General features: G+C 40.3%; 1 protein-coding gene and 1 non-coding gene across 2 annotated transcripts in view; both read right to left on the bottom strand.

Moving 5' to 3' along the window:
• Nucleotides 1-22358, bottom strand: part of PUM1 (pumilio RNA binding family member 1) — a 71997-nt gene that overhangs the window by 24854 nt on the left and 24785 nt on the right. Inside the window, exons 3-9 of the mRNA XM_026863237.1 lie at nt 21085-21193; nt 18232-18410; nt 15978-16144; nt 14717-14987; nt 8752-8845; nt 6918-7019; nt 1070-1221 (exon numbers count right to left, since the gene is read on the bottom strand). Coding sequence (XP_026719038.1) covers nt 1070-1221; nt 6918-7019; nt 8752-8845; nt 14717-14987; nt 15978-16144; nt 18232-18410; nt 21085-21193 — 1074 coding nt within the window. The remainder of the gene's footprint in view (nt 1-1069; nt 1222-6917; nt 7020-8751; nt 8846-14716; nt 14988-15977; nt 16145-18231; nt 18411-21084; nt 21194-22358) is intronic.
• Nucleotides 3510-3593, bottom strand: LOC113488341. The gene has a single exon (XR_003399912.1). It is a non-coding gene; the product is annotated as a small nucleolar RNA SNORD103/SNORD85 (small nucleolar RNA).

The raw sequence follows: 22358 nt of genomic DNA on the forward strand, positions 1-22358 counted from the left end.
ATTCCGAGGGGGGGCGGGGGGGGAATGATGACAACACACAGACAGGACACAAACAAAATCGAACAAGAAATTGTACAGTGATTTGTCACAAAGACACATTAACAATTTTCAACCGAAGAAAAAGTACAGGCTACATAATCCAATATGCCGTCACTGCCAAGTGGTTAAGACAGAAAAGGTAGATGGCGCAAACCCCATCAAGTACACATTATTTGCAAAATATATAAAGAAAAAGCTCTCCTTATCAGCATGCAGTGTGACCTCTTTGGGGTTTTTTTTGTGGTTTTTGTTTTGTTTTGTTTTGTTTTTAAAAAAGCAAATACCATTTAAACAACAGATACCTGTCAATATTCACCTCTAACATACTTGAACGGGTAACAGCTGATCGCATGAAAAAGCTGCACTAACTTTATTTTGTCCTTTTAGGTGTCAAATTCTCCAAATTTTTGTGCATACTAAAGCAAAACTGCTGCACAGTTTGCCTTATAAAAACAGCAAATTCAGTGTTTTCATTTTGCCCTCATATTTTGTCTTCGAGTCTTCACATGGATACCAAATTAATTCATTTTGCTGTTATTCTGACCCTCTAAAGCTATACTGCACTGTACTGCATCCTATACTGGACAGCACCCTAAAGATAAGAACACACTTATTGACATTTAGTATTTCACACCTATTATTATCATTTCCACAGCTTCAAGTTGCAGTGATGGCCACAAAAAACAGACTGCAAGTTGATTTCCACTCCCACGCCAATGGGACGTGTTTCCTACTCCACTGGTCAGTGTTCACAAACCCATTAGATTATTTTTCTAAAGCATTAACAAATAATAATTGTCCACCACAAATGTATGTGAGCTATCGTCCATGTGTGCATAAATGACTTAACAGATGTATAGATGGTTTGTTTTGTTTTTGTTTTTGTTTTTTTTTAAGAGAGGTCAATGGCTCTTCTCAATTACAACTGAGTGTTGTTGGGAGTGGTCATTAAAAAATAAATAAATCAGGGTTCTTCAAAGCTGCTGTGCTCCCTGTAAATGACTTGACCTGCAAAGCATCCACCCCTTACCTGTTGTTGGCCCTGCTGGGTTTGCTGAGTTGTCTGCTGATTTGCAGAATTAGTTGCAGCAGCAGCTGCAGCAGCTTGCTGCTGGAAGAGACTGGCAGGATAAACTCCCCAGGGTGTAACTCCATAGTACTGGTGAGGAACAACTGCTGGGCCTAAAACACGAAGGGAATCAAAGTGAGCTTCTGTAGTGTGACAAGCGTTACACAGCAAACCATCACTGAAAATACCTGCTCGTCATGTTTGGTTTAACAAATCCCATTTCAAGGTGATCCACTTCAAATCCTTTGAAAATACGGAGGGATTCTGGCATTTGTATTACTCATTATTTAAAAGCTTAAAGTCAGACCTGAAATTTCAGCTTTACTTACTTTTATCTTACTGGATGAGGTCAAATTCCGCTACCAGTCATCCTGCTGAAATTGCATGATTTTATTGTTATGCTCCAATTTTATAGTGAAGGACCAAAACTTTATTTCTAACCAAAAAGTAGGAAACTTGTTTAAGCACAGAGATACACAAGACTCTTCCAGTCTCAGCTGACATTCATAGCTCAGTAACATCTATCATTTAGCTCCCCAATAAATTTTTAAAAATTCTTTGCATCTGGATAGCATAAATTTTCAAGTGTTTAAAAAAATCTTATTTTTCTAGCCACTCAATCCTACTTCACATTTACAAACCGCTATAAAAAGAGGCTGTATGATCCTGTATCTTTTTGCATTCCATACTTCTCCTCCAATTTAAGAGGCTTAAAAAAAAAAAAGAAAAAAAAAATAATCGTGGAGAGCACCAGAAAAAGCATAACTTTTGAAGATTCATTGTGTTTTATCAAGTCTTACGACACCGCACACTTAATCTGGTGATAGCAGAATGGCAGCCTATATCCTTAAATAATTCTAGTTGGCATAACATTGAGGAGGCAGCAAGTGCTCTGCACTGAATGGTACAGTCCCCTCCCACCACATAACACATATGTGAATCCAATAATATTTTTAATATGTCTGTTCTGTATCTTTTGGAAAGGTCAGCTGAAAAGTAGAAGTTTCAAATACATCACCTATCCCACAGGTTCCCTCCCCACAGTAGGAGTAACTTATGGCGTGCCAGCCTTTTTTAAGGTAGAGTGCCACAGTTATATTTGACACTGTAGAATAAACAAGCCTCTAGTGAATTTGAACCACACACTTGGTTCTTATATGGAATAAAAATAGCTTCTATTTTAAGGGAGGCAGTTAGCATTTGAGTTCTAACCAAGACATTTCAGTACTGCTGTTAGTTACGTCTTACAGAACGACACTGCAAGGAGAACAAGTGTAACACAGGCTACGAGCGTTTGCCCCAAGAGACTTAAAAAATATTCCGTCCAAAACGAGGGGCGATGGTAAAAAAGAAGATGCAAAAAAAGACACTGCAGAGCATAAGCTTGGGTATGACAAAGAGGGGAAGAAACTGAGGAAGTACTTTTTTCTTATGATTTTGTTTTTATAGACAGTAACATGTGTTTGCATCAAATGAGCTACTACATAATGCAAAAGCAATCCGCTGTGCAGCAGCCTGGATCTCAGCCTGGATGAGCCGCTGCTCCCACCATCAATACTGCAGGTTGGTGAGATTCAGCAACACTTCCAAGATATTAATTTCATATTTAAGGTCGAATATTAAATTAATATTTCAAAAGTGTAATAGTTAACTCTCCTTTATTATTTTGTTTCAACCACTGTACTTTCCCCCAACTCAGGATTCTGTAGCATTATTAACACACATGCCCAGCTCTCTGTGCAGCAGGGAGATGGTACAAGAAGCCTGTTGTCTAATGCCAGGCACTTCAGCAATACACATGAACAGTCAGATTTGCATCTCACACTAAAGCTCCGCCGTGAAATCCACCCTTGCTGGATTTACTGTGTACCATCAGTCAGAGAAGGTGACTTGTCTGTCTTACCCAGATTTCTCCTGGAGCAGCAACCACCTGTTTCTTACCTTCCAACCTGGGAATTCATGAGCAGTGGTAGCTAAAATTAAGAAACCTGCACAAAATAGATCAGTCCCACAATGGTACTGCCTATCGTGACCTAAGTAGTTACAGACCACAGCTAATCAGCAGATTATGACCTGTTTGTATTCAGTCAATGCAGATCAGACACCAAATGCTAGGGTGCTCCTGCACTCAACAGGAAAACAGTTGCAACTGCTCCATTTTCTGCAAGTCATTAGTCCCTAAGATACTGGAAGTTGCTGCAATACCCTTTATCTGGGCAAAATTTGGGCATCTCTCTGGATTATTTAATCCCAGTTCTAATTATCAAACAAGCACAGTCTAGATGGGTTTCTTTTCCTAGTCAGAGGTTGCTCATCATATCTGCAAAAGCCTTAGGTGTTTAAAAGAACAGACACAAAGTCTTTGAAGTTTGCAGGCAGCTGGGCTTAAAAGAGCTGCAAGTCTGGCTCAGCTCATCCGAACACATAGTGAGGCTCATTATTGAACAGTGTTCTCAGTGAGGGCAAGTGTGCCATCATTGCCAGACTTACAAAAAAACCCGAGTGTTTCTTTATTTCAGGAGATATTGCACCTGCTTTTACACTTATTAGACACACATACATGAGAAGGCACATTCTTTGAAATCAAATATTCCCACTACTATGTCTCACACATTGGCCACAGACACCCACAAATATTCCTTTCAAGAAACATTAGCAAATCCATCTGTAAGTGTGTTCATAACAAAATTTTTACTTTTAATCTCAGTCTTCACGATCAAATCTCAGTGAGCAGAAGCCATACCTGCTCTCTGCAGGAACATCCAGCCCCTCTTGCCAAAGATGAGGACTCAGTAGTCACCAGGTTAATCAGCCTCAAGAACCTCACATCTGAAAATGCAAGGCTGTGAATACCAACTTTATCAAATGCTAGTGACTCGTGAGCTCATCACTCCACAGTTATCAGTACGGCAACCGCAGATACCCCTGGAGTGGTGTCTACATAGGGATCGGGGGGAGAACTGAGCTCAAATGGCTTGGGTGCAGCCAGCTCACCCAGCCTGGTTCTGGGCAGCACGGGTGTGCATCCCTGCCTGCTGCCAGCTCTGAGCTGGCTCCACATGGGACACGAGTCAGCACCCAGGGAACGAGGCTTGTCAGAAACCCAAAGCTTGAGAAGCACAGTGCAGACACATCCAAACCGACGCTACCTTCAGTCTAGGAGCTCTGTGTTTTTCCTGTATGCAGATTATTCCAGCATCCACTTCTCTACAAAGAACAGAAACACTTTTCTACCTGTAACACACCACCTTGGAGGGAATCAACATTTCCCAACTTGTCTTACAAAAGGCAAGATTTCTCTTCGTTGAGTGACATCCTTCTCAAGTGATAGAAGGCAATTTCACAACACTTTTTAAAGAGAGCAGTATCTTCCCCACAGTTTAAACTTACACGTGATTTTTTTTTTGTCTTAAGTCTAGGAAGCCCTTCCCTCTGCATTCAAATTTGTTCTTTATTGTTGGGAAGAAAAGAATATTATCACCGGGCTGACAGTCTTTCAGTCACAAAAAAGCTGCCATAACGGCAGAATCTTAATTGACAGAATTATCTCTGCCATAAAAACACACACAAGTTTCCCCTCCACTCTAAGAGTAACTGTGAGGAAATCTAACCAACATCTCAACATTTCTTCCATCTCAAACTTCTCCCAGTCCTCCCAATCTAACACTCCCACAGGCCTTCTGACTTTATACATAGTTTCTAAATTGCCCCACGCCCCTTCAGTGCTGCAAGTGTTATTACAGAGAAAAGGCTTTCAAAACTACTTGAGTCTAGACAGAAAAGGTGATTTTCTTAAACATCAACAAGGAGTGTAAATTTGTTCTACTGCCATTTCTAGCTGTTAGTGTCCAAAACTAATGAGATGGATGAAGTAACTCGTATTTCTCAGTGGTGGAACACTAAATACATTGCAGCACATTACACATTCTTTTGCTTTGCCTTCAAGAGTCACAGTTTAAGAATTATTCAAGCAGAGATCCTGATGCCAAGTTTTGGGATGCTTTAGGTATCCTGGGGTATATTATTCCCAGTTCAGATTTATAAGGCCCTAATCAGATATTCAGGCAGCTTTAATACTGCTAAGAAAAAAAAAAAAAACAAAAACATTGTCACTAACACGCTTGCCATTTCCTAGAAATCTGGCAGCAGTTACACGTGGTCTTTCTATGAAATCAAGATGCTGACCTCCTGCTCCACTGAACTTCAGTGTGTTACCAAGGAATAAGCACTAGCTCTAGAAGTGCTGAAGTGATGCAAAAAGGCTATTTTTATAGCATTCATTTACAAAGCACCTCTTATGACTGTAACTGGAATTGCTACTGCTCTGGCACTTCCCTGCTACATCCTGAATGAAGCTTCCTACTTATACTTGCCACCAAGAGTTCAGGTAATTCATTCACTGCCACACATTCATCATCACATGATAGTTTATCAACTCCTGGGCTATTAGAAATATCCTTGTACTCTAGCTCTTGGCTTTCTTCCATTTAATCAGAGTCATTTGTTTGCCAACAACATGTTGTTACCTAAACTTAATCTTGCATTGTTATTATGCAATCAGCATGCAAAATTCACAACAGTCAAAAAGTCCAAAGCCTGTCTTCAAATTATAATCTTTATTCTTTACATACTTCGATACGATCCACTAAAAATGCCGTCCAACTGGGTAACAGTTGCTGAAATCCCATTTCAGAGCTTGACCTGATACAGGCCTCAAAGCTTAAAAGCTAAGCAGTGGTTATGTAAGAGCTGTTAAACATGCCGAAGAGTCACGTACCAAACCACAACGCTGGCAGAGCGCTATATTCACGTACAACCAACATTTTATGGTTTTGATTTGGTACAAGCTATCCCACAGTGGAAGAGATTTGCAGCAAGTATACAACTTGTAAGCAGAGTGTAGCAACAGTGTGCAGGCTCCATTAAAAATCACCACGACTCTGAACTAAGCTGTTTTTATTTAAAATGTAGAAGGCTTCCACACACCCGGTGGCTCATGGAAAGAAAAGCATCGTTATAAGAATGTTTTTCTGAAAGTACCTCCTTCCTTTGTCCTCAGTGCTTAGGCAAGAACTTTATGGCATACGCAGCAAAAGTTCAACGTACAATGTGTTCTTCACACTGCCTGATAAGCTGTTTTACTGAGCTGTCATCTCAAGATACAACAATTTTGGCTATGACAGTTGGCAAGAATTTGGAAACTGATACATGAACGTTTGGGAGAAAGATCTTGCGCAAAGACAAGAGCCACCATCTTTGCTTGCCATCTGGAAAACTGCATATTCATAGTCTAAGCCTCACAGCAGATATGGGATGTTTTTACCTAGAGAACCTAAAAAGCGTAACTTCTTAACAGACTCTAGCAAAAGGGGAAGATATCATTTGCAGGATGTACAACAGTAAATCAAGCTAAACAGCAATGAGATACAACTTTCCTGGCAGGAAAACACATCCTCCATCTTTCTAACATTTAGTAAGTACATTTTCAAAGGTATCTCTCACTACTGTCAGTTACCAAAAAACCCCAAACATGTAGCAACATTCGTGTCTGCAAGTGTTTCATTTCAGATTTTCTCTGCTTGTTTATCCTCAACAGAAAGAGAGTCCATAGCTAGTGTTATACAAGAATTATCACATTTCATCTACAGAAAATAGTGTTCCCACGACAAAACTGTGTTTCAACTTCCTGATAGATAATTATCCACAGAAATTACAATATACTAATATTTAATTTCCACAATCAAAGACTCAAGAGCAGTTTTGGTACAGAAAACAGTCACAGATACACAGACAACTGAAAGCATCTCACCTAATGTTGCAGCTGCGGCCAGCCCGGCTGCGTAGGGATCTGTTCCCGGTGGAGCAGCGCTGATGATGTATGGATTGGGGACAAAGGCAGCAGGAGCTAAACCTGCTGAAAACATACCTGTCAGTAAAAACAAACTTAACTAGAAGTGAAGCCCTACCAAAATACCTCTGACTACCTGGCTGGTGAACACAAGAGCTGAGGTTCCTTTAGTATTTTCAAGCTTTTACAGGTTGTTTTCTATGGGGAGTGAGCAACCACTGCATCGCCCAGAGTCTTAACAGAACAATCTACAGAGGATATAATTTACATAAAAGAAACCTAATTCCAAGGATGCAACATCCCATGAGGAAAGCTGAAGTGGTAAAATACTCTATATACAACACCCAGACTTGCTCAGGTATCTCTGCAGCGCAGATACGCCACAGAATCACAGAATCATCTGGGTTTGAAAAGCCCTTGAGGCTCCTCCAGCCCAACCATGACCCTCACCCTGACCGTTCCCAACTCCACCAGATACCTCAGCGCTGGGTCAACCCAACTCTTCAACCCCTCCAGGGATGGGGACTCCCCCCCTGCCCTGGGCAGCCCATTCCAACGCCCAACAGCCCCTTCTGCACAGAAATCCTTCCTCAGAGCCAGCCTGACCCTGCCCTGGGCAGCTTGAGGCCATTCCCTCGGGGCCTGGCGCTGGGGCCTTGGCTTGAGAGACTCATCCCCCCTCTCTGCCCCCTCCTGGCAGGGAGTTGCAGAGGGCCAGGAGGTCTCCCCTCAGCCTCCTCTTCTCCAGACTAAACCCCCCCAGTTCCCATCACCCTTACTGTTTAGGTGACTTTTAACACCAGCTAGATATTAACATTATCTAATGGCTTATTACTGCTCTGTATTTTCCACAGCAAGCTGATCATGAACCAATTTATCCTACTTTCTGAGTTCCATGCCCACTACACCAGTACTTCAACTGATTAATTTGGAAGGAGCTCAGGAGTGTACAGGCAACATCGCAGATTACTATCGCTGCCATGTAGGCACTACCTTCCTCTGCAAGGAAACAGTTTAATCATTACAGAAACTACTGGTGGGTGGGAGAGGGGAGTGGAGGGGAGGTGAAGGTAAGTTAAAAAGCTAAGTAATTTTAATTCAGCTCTGTCCGTGAACTGCAATAAGCACACAAGCGCACTGCACAGAGCTGGGAGAGTCCCAACATATTTGTACAGGGCTTTTGGGTAGGAAGAACTACCACTTAAATTGACTGTTGTGTTAAAAACATTTAACCCCAAGATAGTTTAACTGTAACCATCCATGGGTAGCCCTTCTACAGTTCTGCTCTCTTCCTACGCACAGGACTAAGTGCTTTCTTCCCAGTTAATCTATACTGTTTTAATAATATGAATCATGTGTTTGCATAAATTACATACTTAAATTAAGGTCAGACCCCAGGCAGCTGAACCACAGGAAACACATTCAGACATATATTAAATTGTGCATTTTTACTCTCACTTCACTGTGCCACTTGCCCTAATTCATGCCTCACTCAGGACAAGCAAGTACTTCAAAACACTCTCATCACTGAACAGCACTCTTAGCTAGGGTAAGAGTATAATTTCTGCCAGACATGAATGCTCTAGAGCTTTTAAAAGCATGCAAAAGATACCTCCAGAATTTTTCAAGTAAATCTTCAGACAATATATTTTTGCTTGCAGGTAGATTACCAGTTGCAATAACATATTTAGGATTCTCTAAAGCCTACCACTCCTTTTTCCCTGCTATTTACCCAACGTATTCTGAGGATTAACAGAAGTCCAGCAAAACATAATATATTAAATGTAAGACTTACCTATGTGAGGCTGATGAGCAGCTGCCAATGCATACTGCTGCTGCTGCGCTGCTGTTAGTTGTTGAACAGCAAGTGCGTTCGGTCTTTGGAACAACTAAGGGGACAAAAGCACAAACATGGTCCTTTACTCATGCACAAAAAGCATTCTCTTACTTCCTTTTAAAGCAATTCCTTTACACTAGATTTATTTGCACAACTACAGACACTCCTCTTTTAAGTGAAACATTTCAAAAGGAATTGGAAAAAAAAAAAACAACCTCTTTTGAAATCAATTGCCCATGATAATCCAACTGAAAAATAAATATATTTCTGAAGCACAGCTAAACCACAGACAGCATTTTCTCTGCTATTCTCTGCACAATGCCTGAAAGCCATTTTTTCCCCAACTCCTCCTCAAACACACAGCCCCTAACTGCAGCCAGCAGATCACTAGTAGCTGCCGCAAGCACTTCCAGATCTTGAACACCACTGAGCACAGTGAAATCACAGTTACAGCAGTGGCCAACCCGTGTGACTCTCCCAGATGGTCTGAAGTGGCATGCGGGACGGCAGGCGGGCTGCAGAGCAAGGTGAGAGAGAGATGATACACTTGAGATGGCTTCAGAGCCAGCTGAAGAGCCATTCCATGGGATGGAAGCCTCAGGAGTTCAGAGTCCCCTGGACAAGACAGTTCCTTTACCTGCCAGCCTTGTACCTCCAGCATCTCCTACATGAATCCAGGCAAGAAGTGGAAGTTCTTTAACCACAGACAGAAACCAGACCCAGGGACTTTTTGGTTAAGTCATCCAAAGTATATACAAATTTGTCCGTTTACAGCTCACTGCAATCTTAGGGAGTGTGGGCAATGTTATTGAGAACAGTCACTCTCAATAAGAAATAAAAGAGCGGATTACATTAGTCTTTAAAGTATTTTTGCTTAGGGTTTTTTGGTTTTTCACTCATCCAGGTCCTTACTAAAAACTTACTTCCCCATTTCCGATGCCTCCACCCAAGTGAAACACTCCCTGAATCAATCAATCCATTAGCAGACCATTGCTCAGCTCTAATTAAAACATTTAAGGATATACAAGCTGAAGAGTCACTCAAAGTATCCAGAAGCAATGTTCATCACCACTTACTTCCAAAACTGATCATTTCTGAAGTGTGAACAACTTCACAAACCACTGTAATAAATGTTTTCTCTCTCCACTCACTTGGAAAAAATAGGCCTAAATGCCATACAATTTTCACACCTATTATCTCTGCCCTCCTTTCAGACAAGACAAGTGAGCTACTTCAGCTGTCAGAAGCAGCAGTAATAATTCTGTCCAAATTTTTGGCAGAAACTCGCAACCATCCAGAAGCAGCACAGAATCATTTAGAAAATTTGGGTTGGAGGTTTTTTTAGGCAAAAATTGGGAGCTGGTTTTCCTGAGAGCAGGATGAACAACTGCACTGTTTAGGCAGAAAATCTGAAAAAAAAGATGGGTGATAGTCTACCTCTATTTTCTTCTCTTTTTACCAGTTCAAAAGAAGAAAAAAACAAACACATATAAGGGATCAGTATCAGACATAAGATGTGGAAACTCGTACTTAGGGGATCCAGAATTGATCCTCTGTGCACCAAAAACCTAATCACAACAGTTTTCCCCAAAAATTGCTCACCCCTTAAGATGCTAAATATATCCAGGGAGTATCGTAATGGAGAAACACATCAAATCCACAGTTATTTTATTAACTCCCTGGGCCTAACATCAGGAGGGCCATAAAACATTCCTAGCAGTCTTTATGCAAAACACACCTTTATTTTCTTTTTTCTTTTTTTAAACATGTCATTCAACAATACTTCATGCTTACAGAAAGTTGAATGCTTATAAGGTGTATCATCTTTGTTAATATACCATCTGTCATTAGTAGCTGGATCAAATGCTCTACTGTCATCTTTTAGTTTAAAAAAGCAAGGACATCATGGACATCTATAGAAAATGGAAAGGGGGATACTGGCTCTGTAGGAGTCTCCAGCAACACCTCATTCACTGATCAGCATCAGCAGATACAGAAAAATACACACATATCTCTCCCATAAACTGTCTCATTGCTGGGCATAGATACATCTAGAACAGCCATCCTCGATTTTGTGGTCTACTTTTCTATTGAGTCCAGCAACCCTGTATTTCAGCTTTCTTCAGCAGCAAGCACTTCACCAAAACCTTTAATTTTCATCTCCTTTTGCATCCCTGGGATCTGTTTTTCCAGTCTGGCTAGATTATTAGTTGCCTGTCTTAAGGGCAAAAAAGCACTTACCTTCTCTGAAAATATTTTTTCTTGTGCTCAGTTTACGTGTGTGATGACTTCCACACCACCCAAATGCATCTCAATGATCCATCTTTAAATCAGAAGTACTAGCAAAAATACCCCAAACCTACAGAGCTACTCAAAGCATGAATATTTCACCTGCCGCTGTTGTATTATTTTATTGTTGTCTGCTTGCTCCCTCCTCCTCTTGTGAGCACAGCTGATGACTGCTAAATTTGACTTCCAGACATAACAAGTACCCACAACAGCTTTGTGCATTCTTCTTTTGCTGAAATCGGGCCATAGTATCTAAACCGCTCTGCAAATGGCTGCTGTCAGCAATTGTTAAAAGGTTACCTAAAGACTCAAAGAGGGTGATTGAAAAGATGCTCCTTTACCTAAAATTATTTGTGTAATGGAAGAATAAGGAACAGAGTGGCTGGGCAGAGTCCTTTCATCTGCTTACGAAAATCATGGAGGGTATGTCTGCATCCTCCAACTTAGTGATGCTTACTTCCTCAGACAATATTCTTGCGCTTCTTTAAAACCACGGGCAAATGTTCTGCATTCACACTGCGTTACAAGCATGAGGAAGGGCTGGATTCCTTCTGTCTGACGACCTCTCCAACCTTTAGAGAGCTTCCCTTCTAAAGAAGGGTCAGGTAAATATTGGTATCTAAGCGATGTGCTCAGGCAGTGACTCAAATCAGCCACCTCCCCCTCTGCCCGCTTTAAATCCCAGTTTCTGCAAACCTTCAAACCCAGATTCTAGACTCAGCTTACCAAGAAACTCAGTGTGAACAGCTCAAAACTTTTTGCAGCTGCAAGTTTCATACTGCCTGCACCATGCACAAGGAAGCGGAGCCAACAAAAACGATCACAATTTCAGGCTTTACTTAGCCAGATAAGCCCCTACACCACATGAGCTCTGGGAATCGTCAACTCTACCTATTTAGGAAGGGTTATTAAAGTCTCAATGCACTGTCTCCATCTGCTGACAGCAAAGACCTATATTCCAAAAAACAAAGCAAAAAGTAAAAACTCAAATAACAGCTTTTTGTCATCTTATTTGGAACCCTACTGGATATGAAACTAAGGTTAAACCATGTTATCAGTGTTGTCTCTGGTTAAGTGGAAAAAGGAAAGCAAACCTTTGCTAACAGGAGTATTAACTGGAATTTATGAAGTGAGGCTAAATTTATAAGAATGTATGCATGGAGCATTTTAGCCTATTAGAAACTACATTGAGTGAAAACCTACAAATGAATACAAAGGAACTCAGCATTTCAAAAAGTGAGGCTATTTTCCTCTCAGATACTCAAATGAAATATTTACAACACATGGGGGAGTTCATCAAGGGAATTCCAAGAAACCAGAGCATCGCAGTCTCTATGATAGTTATAGGAACACCGTAAGATTAGCTTTCTGTAAAGCCAGTTTCTTCTGCAATATAAACATCTGACATCTCTAATCAGATTACATGTGGTTAAGACCTTCCCTTCTTAATATTGCTTTTAGCTGTACTTGATTGTAATCCCTTCAAAGTATATAACACTTCCCAACGGACTGAGATAGACACTTTTACAGATGAGATCCTTTTGTTCAGGACATATTTCTTTCTGACAACTGAGTGGAAAAAAACTATACTGCCAAAAGACAGATTTCTTTCATACAGGCTATAACTGGCAGACAGTGAATAACAAGAAACACTGGCTGCTGGATAAAATAAAATAAGAAAATGGGTACAGCTCTTGAGCCATTTACACAAATGTGCACTGAGAGGTCACATGTGGCAGAAGAGCAAACCCTTATCTTTAATACAGCACTTACACTTACAAAAGCCTGTTGTTTGCATTTACTGTAGGTGTAAGTAGCTATTGCAACAAAGCTGAAACTTTAAAATAACAGTCCTTATTAAACAGCCTGTCCTGCTTATTCTCAGCATGACCTGGCTGGGAGCTAAGCATGCCAGAGTGACTGGGTGGGCAGGCAGCTGTGCTCACAGTGCCAGGACCTCCTGCTTCCCACCAAAATTTACAGTTCAAAGAGAGGAGAGAGAATTCCAGCCTCACAGGCAATCCAGCATAAAGTTTTAAGCACTGTTACATGGAAGTTACATCAGCTCTAGGTGAATAATACTCACCCACTTTATACAAAGGAAAAAAAAAAAAAAACCCACACACCAAAAAAAAAAACAAAACAAAAAAAAAAACCACACAAAAAAAAAACCCAAAAAAACAAACACCACAACACAGGCCTGTCTACAGGGCCATCCAGAGCCAGGAAGCCGTACTGCAGTCACTTCTGAAAACAGCACACTTTCCAGGTTGGCTTTACTTCTGGAGTTTTTATTTCTAGCTAGGTGCAAGATATGTTAAATTTTAAATTCTATTTTCTAAAGGCTGGAAGAAATCAGTAAGAGCTACATGAACTTGTAAATGAGCCTTAATTTAAATAAAATACACTAACAGACAAAACACAAATTACAGGCTTCACGTTCCTGCTGTTATTTTTCCATAATTAATGGTTCTTTAAAAGGAGCTCACCCAGCTAGCTCTAACATACTGTTTAAAAAAAAAATACACAAGTTTCATTGTTTTAAGCTAATTCTTGCATTCAAGGTCCTACACCACAGAGTAAGACAAAGACTTTAAAGGAGCTGCTTCCCCTCCCCCCCCTTTTTGAACTATACAGCAGCTATTTAGTTTAATCATTAAAAAAATTTCCATCATTAACCTCCTAAATGTGCTATATAATAAAACACCCAATTAAGCTATAACACAGATATTTACACTGCTTTTAAGACTATGATAACTCTCTGAAGGTGGGCGTTTATGACAAACTTGGCAATGGTCTTTCCTCAACACAGAATGCCAACAGGTTATTTTGCTAAAAAAGATCATGTATTTCAGGAAACCCAGGGCTAAGTTATACACTCTTGCAATCAGCTACAACAAAGGATTTTATTCTTCAAGGGATATCATACTTACAAAAGGAAAGCAATAAAAGTTTACAATCGTTACCCAAACTAGCAGGAACAGGAGTGGATTACAAGTCAGTCATTGGATGTAGGCCCAGCATTCAAGAGAAGCCAACAGCAAAGCAAGGACTTAGATTACTTGTCCAGGATGAGAAGCTTGGGCCGCTTGCGTGGGAGAAAAGGTCAAACAAACTCACTGGGCTGAGATAAAGTTTTGTAGTATTGGACTCTGACCTCAGGTTTTAAACTACGCTCAAGTACAGGAGAGCCAGTTTAAACTCATTATTCCCTCAGCCTGCTCCAGTTCTGTACTGCACAGATCCCAAAGCTGCAGCACTGAAGCTGAACACTCATATGTCCCCTAAGTCACTTTAAGCACTTGAGGTTGGGGGGTGGGAGGTTGTTGTTTAGCAGTTTTACTAATTTAAAGCTTTTCTCCAATGCAAACTTACTCAAGCTAAAAATGATTAATACACAGAAAAGTGCTGTTTGACAACTGCTGTTCAGATGGCCATCTTACATAGATCTTCTGCCTGGAGCTCCCTAGGAGGACACATGCAGCACTCTATAGATGGCACAGAGATGATGGAACTGTTCCAACTCTTCCTCCATCCCTCTCCCCCAGACAAGAGCCTGAGCTCATGCTAACCTCACAATGACTCTCCTGGAGGAACTGGAGTGGTGGGGTAGAACCAACACCCAACACTTTACCTGCTGTTGGGAATTGTAATCGAAGAGCCCCACGGTGGCTGCGGCCGAGTCCACAGGTACTTGAGTGCCAGAATAATCAAACTGAAGAGGCTCCATGCCAACGTGCTCCATGGGATCCAGAGGGACGCTCTGGGACTCAATATTGGAGAAATCCTCCACCGGCTTGGCACCATTAGTACTTGCCAGCTGGGCTAAGCCCTCTGATCCATTCTGGTTTGGACCCAGAAGATCTACTTCACTAGCAGAGTTCTGGCAATTACCAGGTGTACGGCTATGCAGAAAGAAAAGATACTCGTCACTAAGTACATCCATTTAATGCCATGTCACACAGCATCAATTAACAGCAACAGATACTAGTACTCACCGGAACTGCTTGCAGATGTTGTGATAAAGAGGAAAAAGATAAAAGAAATGTCTGAAATAGTTCCCTAAATGAATTCTACAGAACAATTTATGTATTTAAAAAAGGCCAAAAAAAAAAAACCCCACCCACAAAACTCCCAGTCCCTCTGCCTCAAAGACCTTTTACACTGAAAGTATAAAAAACTTCAGTTTCTTTTTTTCTCCTCAATTGAGAGAGTCAGTCATAACAAGACAGAATTTTAGAAATGCCGAAGTTATTTTTTCATAAATCTATTTGGTAATTACTAACCATGTGACTGTAGCACTTGTACCTCACTCGAAACCTTTCTAAAGTAGCTGTCATGGTTTCTTAAACTACCTAACATAATTACCGGACTCAAGTGATAAATGGTTTATATCTCAACACAAGGGCCAGCGGTATGCGCCTCACAGCACATTTGTTCTGCTTTTACAGTTTTCCTGTATGTCAACACGAGGCCCAGCAATTAGGTAAACTAGCAAGAAATAGAAATGCATAGATTATATCAATAACCACAATCTCAGAAAGCTTTAATCTCTTGAGGGTTAGAAGCAACAAGTCCAAAACCCCAACTATAATTTAGACTAGTATATAAACAGAGTCAACGTCTTCAGAAGGTATTTCCATAAGAATCCCACACAGAGTAATTAAGAACAGGTGTGAAAATAAAACAAGATTACAATATACAGAACAAGGTCTGCACACATTAGAGCTATCAGATGTTAGCCTCCGCCTTCTCACAGTGCTTCCCTGGGTACATTTTAACATCCTTATGACAGCGTTTCAATGAGTCAAAGGCTTTTTCACTATGGCATGGAAAATCTTTTTAAAAAAAATTAAGCATGACACTGATTAATTATTAACAAATGGTGCACATACCTGAAGTCTTTGACATCTGCGTCGATTCCATTCTGCACAGGCAAACCATTTGTTTTATCCATCACATCCCCCTCCTCCTTCAGATCTCCTAATTTATCGCCATCAAATGTGCCCTTATTTTTCTTATCCCCTTTGTCATTCTCATCATTCTCTGCATCCCTTGGCCCCTAGGCAAAAGAGACATTATTTTAATAAGCTTAGTTTTCAGATCAATTTTACTTTTATTCCGAGATGGTAACAAATCAAAAAAAAACATGTCACAGTAAAATAAGTCACTTGCAAACATTAGTTCTTACAAATAAACATGTAAAAAAGCAAAACAGTCAGTCATAACTGAAGAAATAAGGGAATTAGTTTTCACTCTTCCAAGAGAGGTTTTAACTATCTATTCAGTTTCTTCCATTTAGTAATTCAGGGTCTGCTTCTATACACTCTAAAAATCCCACCCCAAAATAATTCTTAAGAAAATTTATCCAAATCCTTTTTCCAGATGGGACTTAGGCACTTCAAAATTAACTCAGGAATTTTTAAATACAACAGCATGTACTGAAGGCGTACAAACAGAATTAGTGCCTCTCCCAATGTCACCTGTCTCAGACAAGTGCATGAATTTGAGCAGAACAGGATCACCTCAGTTTTAGGGGGCATTACTGTGATCTACACAGTGAATTCCAAGGTATGGCTCATTCAAGAGCACTCAAGTTAATCACTAGCTTGATCACTTGTCCATATAGTCCTAAAATACATGGGGGGGGAGCAGGAAGGAAGAAAGAAAAATTCTTTTCCTTTTTTTCTGTTGAGCATTTTATGAGTGGCATTACATCTGCAGCATTTCTGCCCTTAATATCTGCATTTTATTCCACTTGGGAGAAGAATAAAGGGTGATTATGCCAGGGGCAGAGTTTTGAACAACAAAAGGGAGAGGAAAAACAACATAATTTATGATAAAAAACAGCAAGGGGCATATAAACATATTTATCAGACACAGCTTTGGTGCTGTCACAAAGACAGACATTCAAACCCTGTCTTCCACTTCATCTGAGGGAAAAGTACTCTGCACATAACAGAGCATTTGAACCTTCTATCAACTACATAATTTTCCCATTCTCTCCGATTGCATGTGGGATCTTGCCATCTTATCTTTAAAAAAAAAAAAAGATTGTTTTAAAAGCATCTTCTGATGCTTCTTAAAGAAAATAAAATCGTATAATAAATCATATGATAAAGTGTTATATGAAATACTATATGATAAAATCCTATAATGAAATATGCCTTAATATTAAAGAGCGGACTTGGAAATGCCAATTGTAAACACAAATTTGGAGCCCAATTTTCACCCACACAATGTGATATTCACCAGTGAGACCTTTCATTTCAGAACCGGCATCCTGACTATCAATGCTGCAGAGCAGACACCGCTCTATCCCCCAATTCAGATGATAAATTGGCTCCTTCCACTGATTGTTCATTTCTCAAAAATCATCTTTCTTAGGCTCAGGGTTCAACAAGGTTATCAGGTGCCCACTAATGAGGGACAAAAATAAAGAGGATGGATGAAGGAAACCACAAATCAGCTCCCTGAAGAAATGAGCACAGCAGTCTCACAGTAACAAACCTACTCCGCTTTTATGTTTTTCAACAATTCCCGATCTAGCACTTGGCCTAGGAGGTAGAGCTGAGATGCAGCCCCTTTTTCCCCACTACAGGGATGGGGCTTGATTATGCCTCTCTCACCACATCCTTAGATTCGAGGCAGCAGCAACTGTGCTCCCTTCCCCACCCCACAAAGCACAGTGACTAATGCCATTTCTCCATAGGAAACGATATGCCCTTGAAAGCATTCCCCAGCTGGAGTGGCTTTTGTAGCTACATTACGTTTCTAGCATCATTACATGGAGCTTTTTGTTCTTAGCCAGCAACAAAGCAGCCACACGCTCATTCAAAAACCACAGGTAGATTTGCATACTTTTCCAACGACAAGCTTAGATGGGGTGTTACTGCCGGTGTGCTTATCCGAAGAACCAGGGAATGTCAGCAACCTTCACATCCTTTACACCCATCTCCCATACTGCATCCCCTAAGTCAAGAACAACAGTTAAACTGCTAGCCTACCCATTTTAAGATAGCTAGCTAAACTAAGAGTAAATAAAAGAAACATCTGCCTTTAGAAATGGATTAACAAACAAACAAACCAAGCAGCAAATGGAGAAAGTAACATAATGGGAACTCAAATGTCAGAATCAGGCACACTTACAAATCCTCCTTTCCTTAGGCAGGAATCTCCAGGAGATGAGCTCAACACATACTCCACCATGCTAACTCCAAGTCCTCCACTCTCTGACCGTGGTGAAAGCACTGAGTTGACTTCACTATTCACATGAAACCCCTGACCAGGTCTTCTCTGAACCATAATTGGTTGGGAAACAGAGTGATCTGGAACAAAAACATGTGTAATTCTTACAAGTAGATCCAGCTATTCAAAGGAGGCAAGTCATTAAATACGTACTCTCTAGAGTCTTAATTGTACTAAGAAGTGCCAACTTTTTCACTCTGATGTCTATTAGAAAAAGCAGGATGGCTTTCTCATTTTTTAAATACTAGAACCTGTAAACCTACAAGCGATGACTACATTTAAAGTCTAAAATAATAAAATTTCAGAAATTTAAGTCTCTAAGCAAAGGTTACAATTAAAAAAACAAATTTTAATTTTTAGTTTTAGTAAAACTCTTGCATTAATACAGTGAAAAAACAATCAGTCTTGCGTTGTCATTTAAAACATTCTCCTACCGTTAAACCGGCCTACATCTGTTTCCTTGGTCATATGAACTGTCATATTCATGTCCTGATCAGAGTTTCTCTTAGCTGCTACTTCCTCAAGAAAAAGTTTATGAGAACTTAATTTCTTCTTCCTCATCTCCTGTCCTTCAGCATCAGCCCCATCCCTTTACGATCCCAGCAGCATGAGGGTTTGAGATCCAACCAGAACAGACTAAGGACAGATGTCTCCAACTCCTTGTGAGCTCTGTAAAAATCACGGGCTGGGCAGGAGAAAGTGACCCTACAGCCTCAACGAGGGAAGGGAACAAGTTCTCTACTCCTGGCTGCTCAGACTAGCAATAGTCAGTGAGTCAAAAATAATAGGCAGCAGATACAGTAGTTGCCTAGGGGATGGTGGAAGGCACATGCAATGATATTGATACTGCAGCTTCCTTATAAAGCAGGCATAAGCTGTCAAGAGAAGTAATTCTATTCTATCATTGCTCCTGGCTACATTTTCCTGCCTTTTGCCTCAATCCAGCATGAGCATCTGTGTGGCCAAGGTGAGACAGGCTGGGGAGACTTTTTAGGGATAAAGCTAAGAAAAGAGAAAAGCTAGTTTTAACTCTGATCAATTCCCCAGCAGGTTTCAATGCACTGCTGTACAACTACTTGTACAGCCAGGAGGGGAAGAAAGGAGTGTGCTGCATCAGACAGGATTGCTTCTTTTATTAGTACTGGCTTTAAATGCTTTAAAACTACAACTTCAAGGTAGAGTAATGAAGAACCAAAGCCATATGGGAGGACTGCAGTGCACATTGTGGACACAGACAGAAAGGAAAATGGATGAAGCGAAGGGCATCTTATAGAAAACAGGCTTCATTAGTTCCACTGTTCGCGAACAAACTCATCTTCTGGCCAAGGACACTTGCACACCCCACCTCCAAGTTGTGCTCCTTGATCTGGGGCAGTGACCTTGAACAACTGCCCAGACCATGGCTGTTCTCTTCATCTTAGATGAGCAAAAGGGGAAACTATGACTTCCCTGACTCAGACACCAGTGCAGGCCATGGCTCAGGAATAAAGGCTGTAAGGTGCACAGGATTAATTGAGAATAAACAAAGGAAGAGATGAGACGAAAGGCTTTGACTCATGGAGATTTGTGATCAGCAGCGTAGGAGGTTACCTCCCCCAGATGTCTAACCCTGCCTGTCTGGTGGATGTAACCAGCCCAACAACAGAGGCAGCAAAGGAGAAAGTCTCCTTCTCAACTGTTGCTGTTGAGAGTCTGGCTCAGCCCTTTAATAAAAACTGAAGTTGAGGGTGGATTAATACAGGCACAAACTGTTGTTGAAGACTGGATGCAGTAGCTTACAGAGACCCACTGCGGACAGGCAAGTCAGACAGCTGGAGGCAGCAGCTCCCCAAAATCTCCCCAGCCCAGCCAGACTGCAAGATTCAGCCAAGCAGATTTTGAGAAGCTTTATCCCCTTTTCACAGCCATTTTGAAATTTAAATAATTGAAATAATTTCAAAATGCTCTTATCACTATCGCAATACCTTCACCCTAAAAATAGATATTTTCAGCAGGAAAAAAAAACACACACAACAGTGAAGTTGCTCTAAATCACATCTCTCCTGGAGCTGTAGTTCTGCACAGTTGTTTGGAAACTGCACAAGATACTCAGCAGTGTTTAAGGAACATATTCGTTACATATAGAAAGCACAGAAAATAAAAAGGTTAGCATTTCAAATTCAGCACATGCATGTGATTTTTTTGCCATTTAACTAAAACCAACCTCAGTCTCCCCTTACATTCATAATAAGGGACAATCTCTTATCCAACAGCAAAATTCTTAGCAGATAAACTTCAACACTTATTCAAAACATCACTTCTTTTCTTTTTTAAACTCAATGTTGTTGGATTTTGGCGAGTTGGTTTAGTATTTTAAAAATTGTGGGGGGTTTTGTTTTGTTTGGGGTTTTTGTTTATTTTTTTTAGTAATCTTGTTCTTTAATATCTTTGTTCAAACTTAAAAGTAATTAATCCAAAGGCAGAAAATACATCAGAAAGTTTAAACTGAAATTTTAATGGCAATCTAAAATTTGTAAGCAGATAAACATGAGGATACAGACGTTCACATCAGACAATCTTTTATAACTATGGATATCTTTTAACTCTATCACAAAGCAATGTGGGTTTTTCTATTGGTTTTCTATTATGTAAAACAGATGATTTTAAAAAAATCTTTTTAAAGCTCTGTCATACAGACTGGCCAGCAATTCTGAGTAGACGAGTTGCACATTTCTGTATTCAACCCCGACTAAATTAAGTAAATAATTGAGCTACCTGATGTTCCCCAAGCACTGTCTCTCCACTGATCTCCCAGAAATATCCCTTTTGGTCCATCTTTGCTGGAATCATCAGATTCCCAAAACTTTTTACCCGGCAACAGCTGCTGCAATTAAAAAAAAAAAACAAAACAAAGCATGATTAAAATAAGTATAAAATGCAAACATAAACCATAAGCGTCTCCCTTCTAAACATGATTCAATCATTAAACACAAACTGATACATGCTTTATAATCAAAATATTTATATACTCCTAGGGTGAAAGCCATACAGCAACTGAGATAATGATTCAATCTCTGCAATCCTCTTACATTCTTAAATGCTTTATGTATCCCACACATGTAAGCACACACATACAATTTACATTCCCAGCCTCTCAGCATGAGAGCTGCTTGCAAGAAAAATATTATCAGAAAAAACTGTTCTGATCAGAACATTGTCATGACTTCCACCTGAGCTGTGAGGATACTTCTAAAACAAATTCCTGCCTTCAAATAGTGTGGTTCTGATGCTGGCAGTGACAGAATAGCTCAAGAGGTGCCAAGAGTTCTGACTTCTCACTTATTTAATGACTGCTGAGGACTCCCCATGCTATGAAGGTTATTTGTAAACACTAATAAGAGTGAACAGTTCTGGGCCACTGCACCTGACATGCATGTATTGTTCCTATCGAATAAAAAGAAAGAAGGTTATACACTTACTGAGAATGAGACAGAAAGTCATCCTTGGCTTGAATGAATCCAAGGAAGATTGTCCTCAAGTTCAGAAGATGGCAGAAAGAACAATGTGCCCTATTTTGAAAATACCAGCTTCACTGAGGAAACACCTGCTGTGTGGCATCTACATATGGTGAGGGGAATTTCAAGCCCTGCTTAAGTGCCTTAGATGTCAAGCATACAATCTTCAAATTAAATCTTCTGGCTGAATGAGATGTATGCAATTCAGACAGGAAACAACAGTACATTCATAGCAAATTAACAAAATAAATGAGCCTTGCCTGCTGAAGTTGGAATAAAACTAAAGGAACTGGAAGATTAACAAGTACTTGCATCTGTTTGAAATTACCAGAGAACAAACAAGAATCATCAGATTAATCGATATCTCCTATATACAAGAAACGTTGATAACTCCATCAAACAACCTGCAAATTTAAGGCTACAGCGTAACAGAGTAAATAGGCTGCTGGATGAAGATGAAGCAAGCATAAATGATTTAAGAGCTCCCAGCTTGCAGTGTGCTCTGGTTTAAGACAGACAATCAGAAAAGTTGTG

Source organism: Athene cunicularia (assembly GCF_003259725.1).
Source record: "Athene cunicularia isolate RWA chromosome 23 unlocalized genomic scaffold, athCun1 chr23_part1, whole genome shotgun sequence".
NCBI lineage: Eukaryota > Metazoa > Chordata > Aves > Strigiformes > Strigidae > Athene > Athene cunicularia.